At 50.8% G+C, this 16,465-nt stretch overlaps 1 protein-coding gene and 1 long non-coding RNA gene across 5 annotated transcripts in view; one reads left to right on the top strand and one right to left on the bottom strand.

Moving 5' to 3' along the window:
* Window positions 1-12,081, top strand: part of LOC127037412 (uncharacterized) — a 37,472-nt gene extending 25,391 nt beyond the window's left edge. Inside the window, exon 2 of the long non-coding RNA XR_007770363.1 lies at window positions 11,826-12,081. This is a non-coding gene — a long non-coding RNA (uncharacterized LOC127037412). The remainder of the gene's footprint in view (window positions 1-11,825) is intronic.
* SMG6 (SMG6 nonsense mediated mRNA decay factor) overlaps window positions 1-16,465 on the bottom strand; it is a 152,309-nt gene that overhangs the window by 51,635 nt on the left and 84,209 nt on the right. For all 4 annotated transcript variants that reach the window (XM_050929062.1, XM_050929060.1, XM_050929061.1 and 1 more), the window contains exon 13: window positions 10,344-10,545. In XM_050929062.1, coding sequence (XP_050785019.1) covers window positions 10,344-10,545 — 202 coding nt within the window. The remainder of the gene's footprint in view (window positions 1-10,343; window positions 10,546-16,465) is intronic.

Raw genomic sequence — 16,465 nt, 5'->3', positions numbered from 1 at the left:
CTTGTTGTTTTTGTGGATACAGACTAACACAGCTAACCCTCTCATGCTTGACACCATGCAAGGCACTGGATTTTAATGAGTTCTTTCGATATACATACAGGCTTACCAGCAAATTCCAATGAACTTCAACATTTCACTTCTTAATACATTAAAGAAGTGGTAAAGAATCTCTCTTCCATAAGAGTGCTGTGAACTACCAGGCTCTGATACTGTGCCAGGATGGAGGGTTTAGTACCACAAATGACTGTGGTGAAAAACTGCCAGTGCAATAGCAGCTAGCCTCCTGGCCACTCCTAATTCCCAAGACAATGTATGCTGCAAGCAGAATACGCCCATCAGAATGGACTCTGTATTACTATCTCCCCAGAAGATGCTGCACGGGAGATCTCACACTTGGATTCCCTTCATAGGTTACTTCCCTAATTAATCCTGATGTTTCCTGGTACCTGAGTTTGGGACCATGTGCTCAGGAAGATCTCTGAAGAGAAAGGACCTTCCTGATTCTCAAGAGTCCAGGATGAATCCAGGGAGCACCACTTACCACAAAGACTGAACAAAGAGGAGTTTCCCATGAACACCACCTGACTGGTAGTACTGGTGGTGATGTGTGATGATGACAATAATCTGATCTACAGGAGAAGTTCCCTAAATACTGACGGGCTGAAAACAGCCCTGGGGTGAACCATATTTACCCTGTACTCTCAACATCAGTGAGTGGAGCTAGCCATTCGCCTCTGACCCTAATACTTTCTTCTTTGTCACCAGGAACACTTAATGTGAGAGTCTAGGCCTTCCATTAATGGTCATGCCATACCTCCAGTCAATGCTGGAAAAAAGCCCCTCACCTCCAACACGGAGTCAGTGCAGCTTTGGCAATGGGACTGCACAGATGTTGGCACAAGTGAGTAGTATCCAGACTGTCTACTTCACAGCACAGCAGGGGGAGGCTGGGACAGGAGACGGATGGGCGAAGGCAGGGGAGATGGATGTCAGTGTGTCTCAGGAAAATGTTTGGCCACACTCATGGCAGTGACAGCCAAAGTTATTTACTGTGCCTGTTTTCCAGAGCACTTGCTCCTATCCCCCAATCCCTGTGCACTCCCACCTTCCCTCCACTGCACCCTGAAGTGACAGCCAAAGACATAGCCTGGGTCCTCCCAGTTGCTGCACAAGGTGCTCCGCAATCCCAGGGCAGTGCAAGGCTGCCCATAATTCAGGCTAGGCTCAGACCAGATCCACAAGCAGGAAGGACTCTACTTCCCCCTATGAAGATGTGCCCCTCGTACCCGATGCACCAGGCCCCCCGTCTGTGCCAGGAGGGATGAATTCTGAAAGGAAACTGTTTCCAGTGACGAGGTACTTTCACCTCCTACAGTGCCATGGGATGCCAGCTATTCTTGCTCACTTCAGAGATGGGGCTTCCTGGAGAGGAGTGTCACCTGGCAGGGGAGAGATGGGCAGGCCTGCTGGAATTCAAAGGACACTCTCACACAGAGTGCCTCCGAAACACCCCTGAACATGCAGGGCTGGCTCCTAACACACAGATGGAGTCAGCTGGTCCCACATGATGTCCAGAGGCTCTGGCTCTCACACTCCCAGCTCCCTCAGACTGCAGGGTAAGAAAGCTACACTGCAGCAGGAGTCAGGGTCTGAATCAAACAGCATTTCCTTCGCCAGCTTCTGTCCCTTTCAGGCAAAGCTTCTGGCCCCTGAGGTGTAATACTCTACATCCCCTGGGAGAGGGCAAGTCTGGGGCAGGGCAAGGATTTTTGCACTGGTGTTCTGCCCCATGCTTGATGCAGCCCACATTTCGATACCATTGCTGTGTGTCAGTGGGCAGGCAGCCATCCCCACAGATCTTCTGCATGGCTGGCAGAGCTAAGATGAAAGGCTTCAAGCTCCTGAATATACCACACCTGCAGTGAACAGCAGCTCACAGCACACATTAAACGGACTCTCAGCTGGCTAATCAACAGGTCTCAAAATGTTATGGTAAACAGGGAATCACCACTGAGTGGGCGTTTCCAGTAGGATCCCACAGCAATCGGCTCTTGGTCCTGCATTTTTTTAACATTTTTATCAATGACTTGGAAGGAAACAAACTAACGACTAATAAACTCTGCAGACGACACGAAGATTTGGGTAGTAAATAATGGAGACAGGTCACTAATGCAGAGCTTGATAAAATGGGTGAAAGGAAACAATACTGTTTCAATACTGCCAAACGTTCCATTATACATCTAGGACCCAAGTGCCAGTCTCACGGGATGGTGACTCTGAAAGGGCCGTAGGGCTCATGATAGAAACCATCTGAACAAGAGCTCCCAGTGTGATGCAGTGGCCCAAAGAGCTAATGCCATCCTGGGCTGTGTAAACAGGGGAAGATCAAGTGGGAGCAGAAAGGTAATATCACCTTGCTATTTGGCACTTGTTACCGAAATACTGTGGCCAACCCTGGCGTCCTCAATGTAAGAATCAAGACGGATGCTGAAAAAGTTGGAGAGGATTCAGAGAAGAGCCATGAAAATGATTGATGGATTGGAAAGCATGCCTTATGGTGAGCAGGTCTACAGTACTGCTTAAATCTATCTAACTTCCGTCGTTCAGGGGTCTGAAAGAACCCCTCCCCCCGAGCCATGCAAGCTTCGCACTGCCCATACCGCTGCTATGGCGGTGGGAGAGCCACTTCTTGCCGAGATGGAGTAATTGTGCTGATGGCAGAGCACTCTCCTGTTGGCTTAGCACGTCTTCACCAGATCTGCCACAGTGGTGCAGCTGCGCCGATGTAGCGCTGTAGCGTAGACTTGCCCAGTGACAGGAGGTCAATCTATTCAATTTAACTAAGAGAAGGTTAAGGGATGACTTGTTCATAGTCTGCAAGTGCCTATTTGTGGAACAGAATTTTGGTAATAGTGGGCTTTTCACTCTACCAGACAAAGGGATAACAGGATCTAATGGCTGGAAACTGAAGCTAGACAAATGCAGACAAGTAAGACTTGTGCAAATTTTTAACAGTGAGGTCAGGGTGGACTGCTTTAAATCAAAGTGACTTAAATCACCAATTTTAATAATGATTTAAATCAGCAAGCAGGCAAACCTTTATTTAAATAATCTATTTTAATCTTGGTTTGCATTTGTTCCTTTTAGTTCTTTTTCTAAAGAAAGGTTGATTCTCACTGGTTAATAACCACTAAAATATGTTGATTTGCAACTAAATATACCCTTTCCACTAAATGTGGTACTCCTTTTTGCTAACCAGGAAGATACACTGTATCTATACACATTTATTTAAGCAATTATCTAGCTTGACACACATTTAGTCAGATTCTTATTTTTTACCTTTTTTATGATGTTAGAATATGATGAATGATGCATTTCCTATTTACGAGCCGGTGACTCATTTTTTTACTTATGACTTGTGTCAATTATTTGGACGGAAATTAGAATTCAATTCTACAGTTGCATTCAAATGCACAAACCCAGAATTTTTTAAATAGTTACATAAAACTACTTTAAACGTGAAGGAGACATAAGAAAAAAAATAGTTTGTCAAAACTTGTTTTGCATTTAAAACTAACAGATTTTATTAACCAAAGGAACTATTTCCCTGTAGTTAAGTGAACTGACAGTTTCTAGTCCCATGTCCTTCAAGACTGTAGACTTACTAGTTCTCATCCTCTCACCTCACATTCTATTCACAGACTGGGAGAGGAAAACCAGCTTTCCCGCTTTTTCATTTCCCAACCCATTCCTGGGCTTTGAAGGAACTAGTCATTGAACTAAAGTATGGTAGTTGAATAAACTGAAATGAGGTAGATATTCTCTCTGCACCTGTAGAATTGGCACTTCAATAAACTCTGGTTTCCAGCTTAGCCAGAGACTTACATCAGTTCAGTGGTCTGACTTTCTTTAAACTTCAGCTACAAATATGCATTGCTTAATTAGTTTTGTTTAATTACAATTATTTTAATAGATTATAGTAAATTTAGGCTTTTCCAAATGTAATTTTCAAAAGGTTTATTTTTAAAAGAAAATGTATTTAGTTTAAATTTAAAAAATCTGTTTTTTTAATGTTTTTAAAAGTTGATTTTTATTCACCCTACGTGAGGGTATTTGACAACTGGACCAATTTACCAAGTGTCATGGTAGATTCTCCCTCACTGATCATTTTAAAATCAAGATTGGATTTTTTTTTCTAAAAGATCTGCTCTATTTCAAACAGGCATTCATTCAGGGAGTCCCACAGCTTGTTCGACAGCAGGGCAGAATGCATGATCCCAGTGGTCCCTTCTGGCCTTACCCTCTAGGAATCCCTACTGTTAGAATTTGCTATTCTGCTGGCTAATGCATGTCATGGAGGAATGTCTTTTGCTGAGGGAGACTGCTGACCTGTGTCTCTCCCGGACTCCCACTGCTATTGAGAGTGCCTGATCAACAGACAGCCAGACAGATGGGCCTCTATGACATTGGCTACATTCCCTTAGCCTGGTGTAGCCAGAGGGGGGTGCCCCCTCCTCTCAAACCCAGACCTCAGGCAAGGTGTGGGGGAGCATTCCCAACCCAGCTGTGACATTTCCTTCCACCTATACCTGTACAGCTGTTTCCTACATGGCTGCAGCCTCAAGAGAGATGCGTGAGGCTTCTGTAGGTGCTTGGGAACAAGACAGAACAGAAACGCTTCACACCTGGCTCCAAAATTACAGCACGCTGGAACATGGCCAACATAAACTGGCAGAGTACCAGTTGCAATGGACATCAATTAAGGAGCCTGTCATGCTCAGACTGCAGGGTTTTCTCTGCGATCTGCATCGCTCCTTAAGCCTTCAGCAGCACCAGCGCTGGAGTTTTCCAGATGGGATCATTTCCACTCACTAGATTTATGGCAGAATTCCCCCCCCCCCATTTTTTTTTTTAAGAGCTTGAACTATTATTCCACATTGCAGATTTCTCTAGGGCTGCATTTAGTGTCCTCATGCAATACTACAGCTTGTTTGCACCAAGTTACCTTTATCTTCAGTCACAATAAAACAAAGTTTTAAAAATATGCTCAAACATTGCTGTGTTTAAGCAGCAAATAGCCGGCCAGATGAAATGAGAGCTGCTCAGAATCCCTCTGGCACACAGCCGGGCCGAGTCTGGCTGAGGGCACCAAGGGTCGCGAGGACGCTCCAGCAGGACTGGCCACAAGTACAGCTCAGAGGTCAGCCGGTCGTCCATCTGCCACAGTGGGCCGGGGAGATGGGTGGACTGTGAGACCTCCTACCACAAACAAAGGATGTCAATGGTATCTGGCAAATTCAGAATGTCTGAGTGACTCGGGGTGTCTGAACAATCACTGGCACACAAGGTTCACGGGAAACGCAGATAATAAGATCAAGAATTCAAGCCAGGCAATACTCTGCATGTTACCTTCTCAGCGGGTGAAACCCAGTTTCTTCTCTATTACCAGTGACATCAGCTTCTGACATTGATTGTAACTCACCATCAGTGCCCTTTACGATCCAAAGATAGCACATGAAAGGGAAGGATGAGGTCAAAGTGGAGTTTAGTGATTGGTCTGCAAATGTTTCAATGTTTAATTCCATAGCCTATGGGCTGCCAGCTGCTGCCATGTAGCTGCTTTTGGCAGTGCTCTGTCGACGCTTGTTTGCAAAGCAAGACAGACAGAGATCTCCTTGGACTCTTCCACTCTAGGGTTCTTTCTCACTGCTTCCCTCCTCCCCACTGACGTGAACTGCAAGCCCCTTGCTCATGGGCCGAGCAAGACTTCCAGCGTGGCTCGGCACAGACACAGCACCTCGGGGTGCTGGGAAGCAGGTACATCGCTTTGCCTCAGGGTTCTCTTTCCTGTTTGGGATGAGGCTGCCCCTCACAGAGGGCCCACTCCTGCTGGGCAGCACCTTGCTCTGAGAGCAGCCCTACTGCCATCAATGAGATTACTCGTGGAGTAAGGTGCTGCTCCACATACGGGTGGCCAAACTGAGCCCAAAGTCTTTATACTCCTCATTACCCACATTGCTCTACCAACCACCCATGGGAACTTCCTCCTGCTGCTCTTCTTTCAGCTCAAGACAACAAGCTTCAGAGCCACTCTCAGGACGGTCAACGTCCTTGCCTCTGTTCCAGGAGGCTTTCAGGAGATTAGCCATAGACCTATCATCTCAGGAAGGCCAGGACCCAGGTTTTCACGAGGCATTCCAATGCCCATTACTCTGGCCCTTCTGCAGGGGCTTTTGTTCGGGGCAGACAGATACTCTACTTCACACACGAAAGAGTTGCAAGTCTTTAGAAAACTGTATCTTGCTAAGAAGCATCTCAACGCTCTGCTAGCTAAATAGGCTAACGTTAGCCCAAGCCTAACAGAGAGAGCTCCTGAGAGGCCAATGCAGTGGCCAGCAGTTATGGAAACTCAGAACATATGAGCCAGATTAGAGAGAGATTAATAGTTTAGAAAACATACCAGGGCCTGGAACCAGAGAAAAGAGGCTTGTGCTTTTCAAAGAGAAACAAAGGCCCTTAATGGAACCAGGTTTGGGACCAACTGTTTGGCCGTTCCCACAGCAGGGGACGCTGAGCCTTCGTCAAGTAGGAATATGGCAAGTGTGAAACACTAAATGGGCTGCATAGCTGCGGGAGTGATGCCCCACCATGCATGGGCCAATCCCTAGACTGGAGTGTCTCATTCAGAGACACATGCCAGGGATTTGCCGCCTTTCCAGGACCATGCAGGAGGCAGAGCACTTGGGGTCCTGCCAGTGGTGAATGAGTTCACCACACATGTACAAAGAGCATGCTCCTATGAGCACGTGTGCAGAGAAAGGCTCCTTTTTGTTTCAGTGGGGGGAGCCGTAGTGACTAGCCCCATAAGCAAGTGTATTAATCATTCGCCGTCTGGTTTTAATCCACACGCTGCTGATCCTGCGTCTCGCTGTATCGTTATCGGGGGAAGGAGCATTTCTCCTCAATCTTATTCACCAGCCAAAAACGTGAAAATGCAAAAACCACATTTGTGAAGGGCCTTCCCCAGGACACAGGGCCCCGGACCCCAGTGAACTGGGGCTGTTGCCTTTTTATTGGTATTTAAAAACCTTTTATTAACATGTGTCAAGGCTGGGGGAGGAGAGAGAGAGGCTCAGGTTTCAGGACCCCCCATTCACAGACATTTATTGTGGGACGGGACATTAACACTTTCTCTTCCACATCTCTCTGGCTGGGGCTCACACAGGTACAAGCTTAGGCACACAGGTGCATGTTTCAAATTTAAATGACAGGCTGAGCTGCTAGAGCTCTTCCTTTGTGTGCCCAGCCTATGCAGTTAGTAGGAATGGACACACACTGAGTGATGATGAGCATCCAAACAAGTCTCCAGAATCACCACACAGGAGCTCTCCGGGCCGTTTTCCCCACCTGGGAGTTCCACAGCCAAGTCACAGCCTTACCACCAACTCCACAGGAGCCCTCTTACAATTAGTGGCCAGTGAGCGCAGAAGAAACCATCAGATGCCCAAGACTCCCGGGAGAACGCCCCTAGTGCACAAAGCAGCTGGGCTCTGTTTTCAGTGCAATCCAGTGTTTACTACTGGAAACCCCCACCACCAGCACCACGCAGGCACAGATGAAACCCTCATTCTTTACCTTCCCCTCTGCCAGCAGCCTCACTCCACCACCCCATTCTATTCAGCACTTGCCCTGGGGAGCAAAGCTAGGTATGGGCACGGGACCAGCTCCCAGGGAAGGGGGACAGGCCCTGACAAGATGCCCATAGTCTGTGAACTTGTAGGCACAATATGAAGCCTCACTTTGTTGGTTATGTAGACTGCAGTTGATTGGTATGCGTTACTGAATTCCACTGCACAAGTCCTGCAAACAAGTGTGTGTTTCAGCATGTATTTGCCCAGCACACAACCAATTAAAACATCACCATGCAATGCTCAGCCCGGAACTAACGCTTATGGGGGAGCGTGAGCCGGTGATAAGCTGGCTTTAGATGGGGAAAAGGTGACAACTTCAGTGGTAGTGCATGAGAAGACAGAAAAATCTAGGGGGGAGGGATAGTTCAGTGGTTTGAGCATTGGCTTGCTAAACCCAGGGTTGTGAGTTCAATCCTTGAAGGGGCCATTTAGGGATCTGGGGCAAAAATCTGTCTGGGGAGTGCTTCTGCTTTGAGCAAGGGGTTGGACTAGATGACCTCCTGAGCTCCCTTCCAACTCTGATATTTTATGATCATGCTGGTTCCGGCATGAATCCCACCATAGAGCCTCCCAGCAACGAAAGGTGTGGAACATGTTCATCCACAGCAAGATGGAGGCCAAATGTCCAGTGACCCACTGAGAAGTGCTGGGTGTGAAGAGGCTCTGATGGACTGCAGCACTCTACCACAGAATGGGACTGAGGGAACGAACAGAAGAACTGGCAATCGCAATGCTCAGAATTTATTATTTAAGATAAAAACATAGACCCTGCCCCAAAGGCTTGCAGTCCAGTCTCAGGTATTATCAGAGAAGGGCTAAAATCCAAATGTCTCTCTCTTCCTAGGTATTTGTTGTGTTTAGGTAAAATGACTGTCACATGCAGAGTCTGGGGAACACAGCAATGTGTTTAACACCTGTGCAAATGAAACAGGGGGCTGTGAAGAACTGGCTGCAAAGGAAACAAAGAGACATTTCCTAAGCAGCAAGGTGTGAGAATTCAGTACTGAGAGGGGAAGTTTCACATTCTCTACCAACAACCTAGAAAACCCATGCTATTTGGGTGGATGCTGCTTTGCTGTGCAAGACATGTCCCTCCCCCATTTTTTCCCCCACAGTTCTCTTACATCCCACACTGGGGACCAAGAAGGGAGAAAACCTCAGCTCTGTGGCTGCTCTGCAGTTCACTGAGGGCTAAGGGACAATGCTTTGAGCGTGTCAGTATCTGTGGAGGGTACTCCAAACGTCTCTGGTGCACAGTGGGAAATGGCAAAGTCCAGGGAATGCTGACACAGCAGCTACATTGTGCTCTCTGGCCAGAGCACCCTATTCGGCTGTCTGCCATTCCTGTCATGGGTTAGTTGCTAAGGGCCTGTCATCAGTGCTGACTGTATGGACAGAGTCAACTGCCTTCTCTTGCCCAGAGGAACCAAGCCCAAGCCGGTCTGCAAGGCCACCAACACAAGCCAGCTTCCCTGGGGGAAAGAAATAGCAACTGCAGGGCTGCTATTTTAAACCCCAGGAACACGCCCCTAAAGCCCCTCTTCCTGAAGGAAGGTGCTTCTTGACACAGGGATAGTGACTGCATTCTCCTCTCTGCCCCAGTGCAGTTTTACAAGTGGCAGCGGGGCAGACAGGGAAATGAAACCGAAATTAGCACCTCTCAGGTTCCCCTCCTCACGAGGGTCCCAGATTTCTCATAGTCAGTTCAGGAACAGGTGATAGAGAAGTGACACCTGGAAATGCACATCTCTGCCCAGCCCCAGCTTACCCACCTTTCTTACAGACTTGGTCCCAGCAACTCCACTTCTCTTCCTAGAGTCCTCTCTGCTCAGGGAAACATCACAACATCCTCCTGTGAGAGTGACAGCTCCAGCTCTGGGATGCTGCCCTGAAGGGCTCACCCAGGCAACACACACAGGGGACTGACAAGCTCCACTCCTCATTCCTGCCCTGCCCTGTGTAGTCCCCAACCTCAGTGTCACTCTCCCCTCTGCACCCCCAGCAGGAATGCATGTGGCCAGTGCAGGCACCTTCTCAGCCACAGCCCCCACATCCCCCCTGGCCGGGCAGTGGCACAGAATGGAACCTAAGCCCCACATCAACAAGGGAGCTGATTTCATTAGTCTAAAAACCAACAGCCGAGGAAAGTTCAGGCTAGACCGGGCTCCTAGAGCAAAGAAAGGAAAATAGAGAGCGGGCAGCAGGGAATGCTTTATATTCCTAAAAGCCTTTTGTACGTTAACACATGGTGTCTGCTTCTCTCTAGTCACCTATTTATCACTCTCCTCTTTAGAGAAGGAAAAAAGCCCTGGCTGCTTTCCTAGCACAGAGTTTTGTGGCCGGGGGATGGGGAGGGTGCTTTAAGCATGATGCAAACCATTTGGAGTGGAGTGAGAGTGCTGCCAACACAAGCTGCACTATTTAAACAAGTGAGGAAATGATCGTATATACAACATGCCAGCGAGCACACACACACACCAGAGGAAGTTGAGAGGGGTTTTCATGACACAGAGCTGGATGTCAGCGGCTAAAAGGTCGATATTTTCCCTTAACACCCTTCTCAATGACTTAATCGTGTTCCGTTTGCACAGAAAACTTCCCAAGAATAAAAGTCTGGAGGAATCAAGGGGGGATGTTTGGCCTAGTGCTGACCTTGTCCGAGGTTTTCTCCACGTAGCAGGGCTCCTGGGGGGCGACCAGCAGGGGGACAAAGCCTGAAAGGAGCCGATCCTCTTCCAGGCTGAGCAGGGAAAGGTCATCATCGGGGTCCTTGTACAACAGCACCTCTGACTGATTCACTGTGGTCAGTATGTTACAGAAGTCAGCCAGTGTCGCCCACACATCCACTGAGACCCTGGGAGAATGAGGGGAAGATATGTGAGCAATTCTGGCATGTTCTCTGCATCATCACAGCAAATATCAGGGAGGTGAGAAGAGGCAAGACGTATCTCCCAGCACATACCCTTCAGGGTAGGAGTGCAGCCCCATGGGCTCCCAACTGAGCAGAGGGTGAGCTCAGCACTTTCTAACACATGCCCTCTCCCTCCTCTGCAGATGAGGACAGTCAAAACCCCCCTTACTCCTCTACTGTGGACCAGGAAGCTCCCAGGATAACTCCCCCCCCACACACACAGTACACCCCCCTCACAAGCCCAACCTGGTACAGAGACATGGGGAAGCATCTGCCCCACCTAAAGACCCAGGTGAAGCTGAAAATAATCCAGCTTACTCCAGAGAGGAGTAATGCTCTATGTTCCGTCTGGGAAGGGGGAAGTCACCTCCTGGGCAGCCTCCTCTACTCTACTGCAGCCACAGCTCCAGCCCTGGGACACAGCCTATTTTCTCCATGCCCTTCTAGAAGCGACTGTCGCCAGGGCCCTATCTATGTCTCGCAAAGTGCAGACAGAGCCCAGGTCACTATCTGCCGTCACATGCTGTGGCCATGCGGGACCTCGAGGGCTTTGTCTTTAAATGCCAGTCACTCGATGTTACACTTTGTTTCATTTCTGGTCACAATTTCAACACTTTGGAGCAAAGCTGCCTGTGTGGTGTGTCACCTTCTTCGAGCACCAGTGACACGCAGAGCCCAGTGTCAACACAGAGCGCTGAGCAGCTTCAGCGGCTGCCTGTAGCCTCTGCTCTCCTCTGAGGGCAGCTGGAGCCCAGTGCCCCGAGGGTCTAGGTGGGGCACGGGGGCAGAACAGGTGTACAGTGACACACTCAGGCAGCAGAACAACTGCACAGCTACAAGCTCACAACCAACTGCTACTTGTTCATTATTTCACACAAGGATTTCCTCTGGGGAGAGCAAGCAGGGATTTTAGATCGAGGCTGGAGAAGCGTAGGGAGATGGGGAAGGGAAAGCAGCACACTGAGCTGGGCTCCCCACGCCTTCGGGTCCCAGACAGCAGCCTTGTGCTGTGCCCATCTGTGCCTCCTCGATGAACTGTGAAGTGCAGGACAGAGACCAATGCGGGGGGGGATGGGACTGTCTCAACAGCCAGAGGCAGCCAAGGGGCTAGAGCAGGCCCCTTGCTCTGTGAACTGCTCCAGGTGGACAGAGTCTGCACTCGTTTATTTATGGCAATCAATGTACCAGGAAAGTGCACTGAAATGAAACATCTTGTTTTCAAGAGCGTCCTGGGAGATGGATGGAATGAGCTGCCATTAATCAAAGCCCAGCACATAATCAGCACACATGTAACACAGAGTCGCCCACATCCCTGAGCCGGCCCCGGCAAACATGTTGCAGAGGAGAAGACGGCCATTGAAGCCCTCTGTGCACAGACTCCAGGAGCTGGGCTCATTCACAAAGCTCCATCACTTGGCTCGGCCAGGTCTGGCTGTCAGAACTGTTTAAATATGGAAAAAAATAAACAGTTGCAACACGTTTTTTGGAGGGATCTGTCCGAGGCCCTTTGTGATGTAATGGGAAATGCTGCATTTGTGCTACCAGCTGGAAAATAAACAGAACTGTGAGGGTTAAAAGGAACTGAACTTTCCACGACCCCTATCTGCAAAGAAGAAAATAATAAGAGGAATGATCCACTGCCCCACAGCTCTGATAGTTTATCCTTCAGCCCAGGCTGCAGAGACAAGCACCGGATGTGATAGGGCTGCTCTGGGCCACCTCCAACGTGAGCTCTGCCCATGGGAGACACGCAGGGGTTGAAAGGCTCAGCCCTCCCCCAGTGCCCTGCTGCATGGGTCTGGTCACATAGCACTCCTGGCCCTCGGACTGAGCAGGATGAGCAGCGAGAACAGCTGCAGATCACCTGGGGACATGGCCAGGGAGTGCCCCCTTTCCAGCAGGGGTAGGGGGCATGGATGACACAGGGCGCCAGGGAAGCAGTCCCAGACCAGGGGCTGGGACAGGGCTGACAGGGTGCTGGTGGCAGAGACCTATGGCTGAGGAGGGGCAGGACACCCAGCAGGGAGTGCTCCATGCCAGTTGGGGAGGAGGACTGGGCAGATGGCAGGGAGCACTTCTCTTTGGGTGGGGAAGGCAGAGGCATAGCAACATGCTGCAGAAACACTCCTGACGTGACATTCGTGGCCTTTGGCCCCTCGACAGGCTTAGCGTTCAACACCATCCTCAGGCCATACAAATGGTCACATAACTCACATTACTGCATTTAAGAGAGCTCACTAATCTCGCAAGTGGCAGCGCTGAGGCGTTCCCCTCCTGCAGGCTTAGCAGCTCTGCACAGCACCCTCCCTCCGTGGTCGCTAGCACTCCAGCAACACTGATGAGGAGTTTACCCTTCCAGCCTCCTATTCCAGTGCAGGCTCCCCCAGACCTTCCACTGGGACAGGAGTTGCTGCCACTGCTCCACAGCATCCTCCCTGCTCCCCCCAGTTTCGCAATGGCTCAGCAGATCCGCCCTTTCCATGGTAGGTGTCAGATTTCCACTCTACAGTCCCCTCAATCAAACTGGTTGGGGCAATTTTGTCATGAGCTATTGACCCGGCTGCTGTGTAACTGAGAGCAGGGGCTGGGCTGCATCCATTAGGTGTGAAGCAGCTGTGCGTGCATGGGACCTTGGCAATAAGCATGGAGCGAAAAGTGCTTTTCCTTTGCTGTTTTCACCCTGGTTTCCAGCTGTGACACACGACAGGGATTTAGCAGGGAGTGCATCTGACAGAATCCTGTGCAGTGGCCTCCTTTCTGTGTGTCGGCATGTATGCTACTACAGGAGTGGGTAGTTCTCCAGGCTCCACACACCCAGCACCAGGTCCAGGTGATGGCTAAAGAATCAGGAAGTTCATTGCTTGAGCCCTTAGGAGACCGTCCTGGAGGGAGATGATGGAGGGACGTGCAATCCTTGGGAATCTGGCCAGGTGCTTTCGCCTTCGGCCCCCAGGGTCCAGTGGTGGCTTCTAGGTCTCGCTGGCTTATGTCACCTTGATTGGATTGCTGTGATTCAGGGCATTTCTGTGCACAGATATTCAGAGCTCCAACCCTCCGCACATGCTGTACGTACACAACATCTGAATTGCAACAGGCCTCTTTGTGGAGCCTTTGCAGAGGGCTCTGCAGAATTGCTGACACCGAGCCCTGGAGCGCACATTTCCCAGGTAAACAGAACGAAGCTCTCCAGGCTTCTAATGGAGGAAGCTAAGTGAGGGTTAGCCCAAGGTCTTTCCTCACAAGCTGGGTTCATTCTCTTCCCCACAGACTAATTTACACTCACACGGACAGGGAAAAACGAAGAGTTAGCTCACTTTCTGCTGTCTCAGAACTCAGGCTGAATGTAGCTGCCAGCATGAGTGCAGCCCAGAGGCAGGGTGACATGGGATGGAGCGGACACAGATCATGTGCATGGACAAGGGCACCCAGGGGCCAAACGAACTCCCACGACGAGGGTTAGGGCTGGACCTGTGCAGTCACAACAGCCAGGCCTACTGCCTCCAGAGGCTGACGCCCTGAACAGTCAGCAGGGCAGGAACAGGCAGCTCTTGCTAACAACTCTGTGTGGTAAGCACAGCCCAACACTCGCTGAGTCCCCCTGGACAGGGCCAAAGCTGTGCAGTGCTTTCATGTAAGCTACCATCTTCACAGGGGGAGCCGGCTGCTTGGTGATTCATGCAAGTACAATGACCCCATGTTCCAAGCCTGTGGAGGTGGCCATTTCCTGAGTAATACCAGCTTGTTTAAACACTCACATTCAAACTCCACAGCTGCACAACAAACCCAGAGTGCAGTGTGAGAAACCCTGCATCGTGCTGCCGAGCCGCAGTACAGATGGCAAATCACTTGGGCCTTTCTGCTCCTGGGGCAAGCAGAGCTCAAAGAGGCTGAACACGGCAGGCAAGCCAGCCCCAGAGAAGGCAGACAGAGGAAACCAGCCCAAAACAGGAGGCTCAGAAAGCTCAGTCCAAGAAGGCACCAGGCTCTCCACGTCTGTGCACCAAAATCCCACTACCCCACCAGGCTTCTTCCTTGCCTCCAAGCCCCATTCCAGCCCAGGGGAAACCAGAATAAAAGTGATTCCTCTGCAGGCACTTGAAGTATTTGCTTCTCCTAAGGGCTACTCATCAACCCTGCCCCTAACTGCAGGGGCACAGCTGCTGAGGGCACTGAAGGGCCCCTGCAGTCCCAGAGGGGATATCCCCTTCACCTGGGCTCTCTTGAGCTGACAGCTACGGCAGGTAACTCATGGAAATGTAGAGCATCTGGAAAGGGCAGAAACTCCTGAGGGTCTCAGAGCTAGATTCACAGGTGTTAAGGCCAGCAGGGCCCGATCTCACCACCTAGTCTGGCCTCAGACATATCCCAGGCTAGAGAATCCCCCACAGCAAACCCTGCACAAGCCCCAGCTAGAGCCACCCTCATAACTTTAAGGCCAGAAGAGACCGTCCAGATCATCTCATCCGACCTGCACACTGCAGGACACAGAACCTTGCCCACCCCGTAACAGACCCATTAGAAAGACGCCCTGGGATGGAGAACTTACCTCACAGTTCTGGGGTGGAGCCCTTGGCCCTTCCTTCAACTCTGTCAGCCAGAAAATCCAACCGATGCCTCTCAACTCTCTCCCCAGCACCAAGCGGGGCGAAATGACCCTGGAGCCCCCTGGGGGCACATCCATGAGGCTACAGAGAGCCCAGCTGGGGTCAGACAATCCCCTCTAGACCCAGCCTCTTCCCACTGACACTAGCACTTTCCCCGTCCCACACAAGTCCCTGGCCTCTGGCACCTTTTCCACCTCACCACCCCTCACCCCGAGAGCACCGCCCACCCCCAGCTCTTATCTCCCTGTTCCCAGCATGCACAGGGAGTCACTAGTGTCATGGAGTCCCCGGGTGATGCTCTGGAACTGCTCCCCACCAAGCCAGTCAGGACTTTGGGGAGCCTCCTCTCCCTTGGAGCAGACTTGTTCAGGGCAAGAAGCTCACACGGCTTCACCTCCTGGGTCTCTCCTTGGAGCATTCAGCATCCTCTGCCCCTCCGTGCGCTTCCCACAGCGAGCCCACCCCAGTGGGGTCCTGGGGAAGCCACAGGGTCCTGCACCCCCACTTCGCAGTCAGACGTGACTCTCAGCCAGCCAGTAAAACACAGGTTTATTCGATGACAGGAACAGGGTCTAAAACAGAGCTTGTAGGTACCGCGAGCTGGACCCCTCGGCCGGGTCCATCCTGGGGGGCAGTGAGCCAGATCCCCACGTCTGCCCTCAGCCAGCTCCAGACTAACCACCCCTTCCAGCCCCTCCTCTCTGCTCAGCCCCTTTCCCGGGCCAGGAGGTCACTTGATCTCTTTGTCTCCAACACCTTCAGTTGGCACCTTTGCAGGGGAGGGGCCCAGGCCATCAGTTGCTAGGAGACAGAGTGTCAGGCATTTAGGTGCACTGGCCCTTGCTCTGCCAGATACTTAAGAACTGCCATGGGGACACTGAGGCACCAACACAGTATTCAGAGAAAACATTAAGAACATTTCCAGTTCGTCACAACTAGCCACAACACGACCCAGCTATGAGATGCCATCTGCTCCATGCAGCCAGCGGCTCCCCCCCGCCCCCCCCGTTTGCCTTGATCTCGGGGCAGCTACTGACACTGTAAATCATTCCAGCCACATGGACCTGCCTCCACAGCTACAGGGCACCTCTCCAAAAGGCTCCTGCTCCTCCCTAGCTAACGGCACTGAGGCTGCTCCATGACCCCTTCCCAGGTGGGGCTCAAATGCTTGATCTTTGCCTCTTCTCCAGCTTGACTCTGCCTTCATTCTTCCCAGCCACTGACCCTGCTGGCATGACAGCCCTCCTTTGGACAGCTCC

This window comes from Gopherus flavomarginatus, chromosome 19, assembly GCF_025201925.1.
Source record: "Gopherus flavomarginatus isolate rGopFla2 chromosome 19, rGopFla2.mat.asm, whole genome shotgun sequence".
NCBI classification, from domain to species: domain Eukaryota; kingdom Metazoa; phylum Chordata; order Testudines; family Testudinidae; genus Gopherus; species Gopherus flavomarginatus.
The sequence above is the reverse complement of the archived record's forward strand: the minus strand, read 5'-3'. Positions and strand labels throughout refer to the sequence as shown.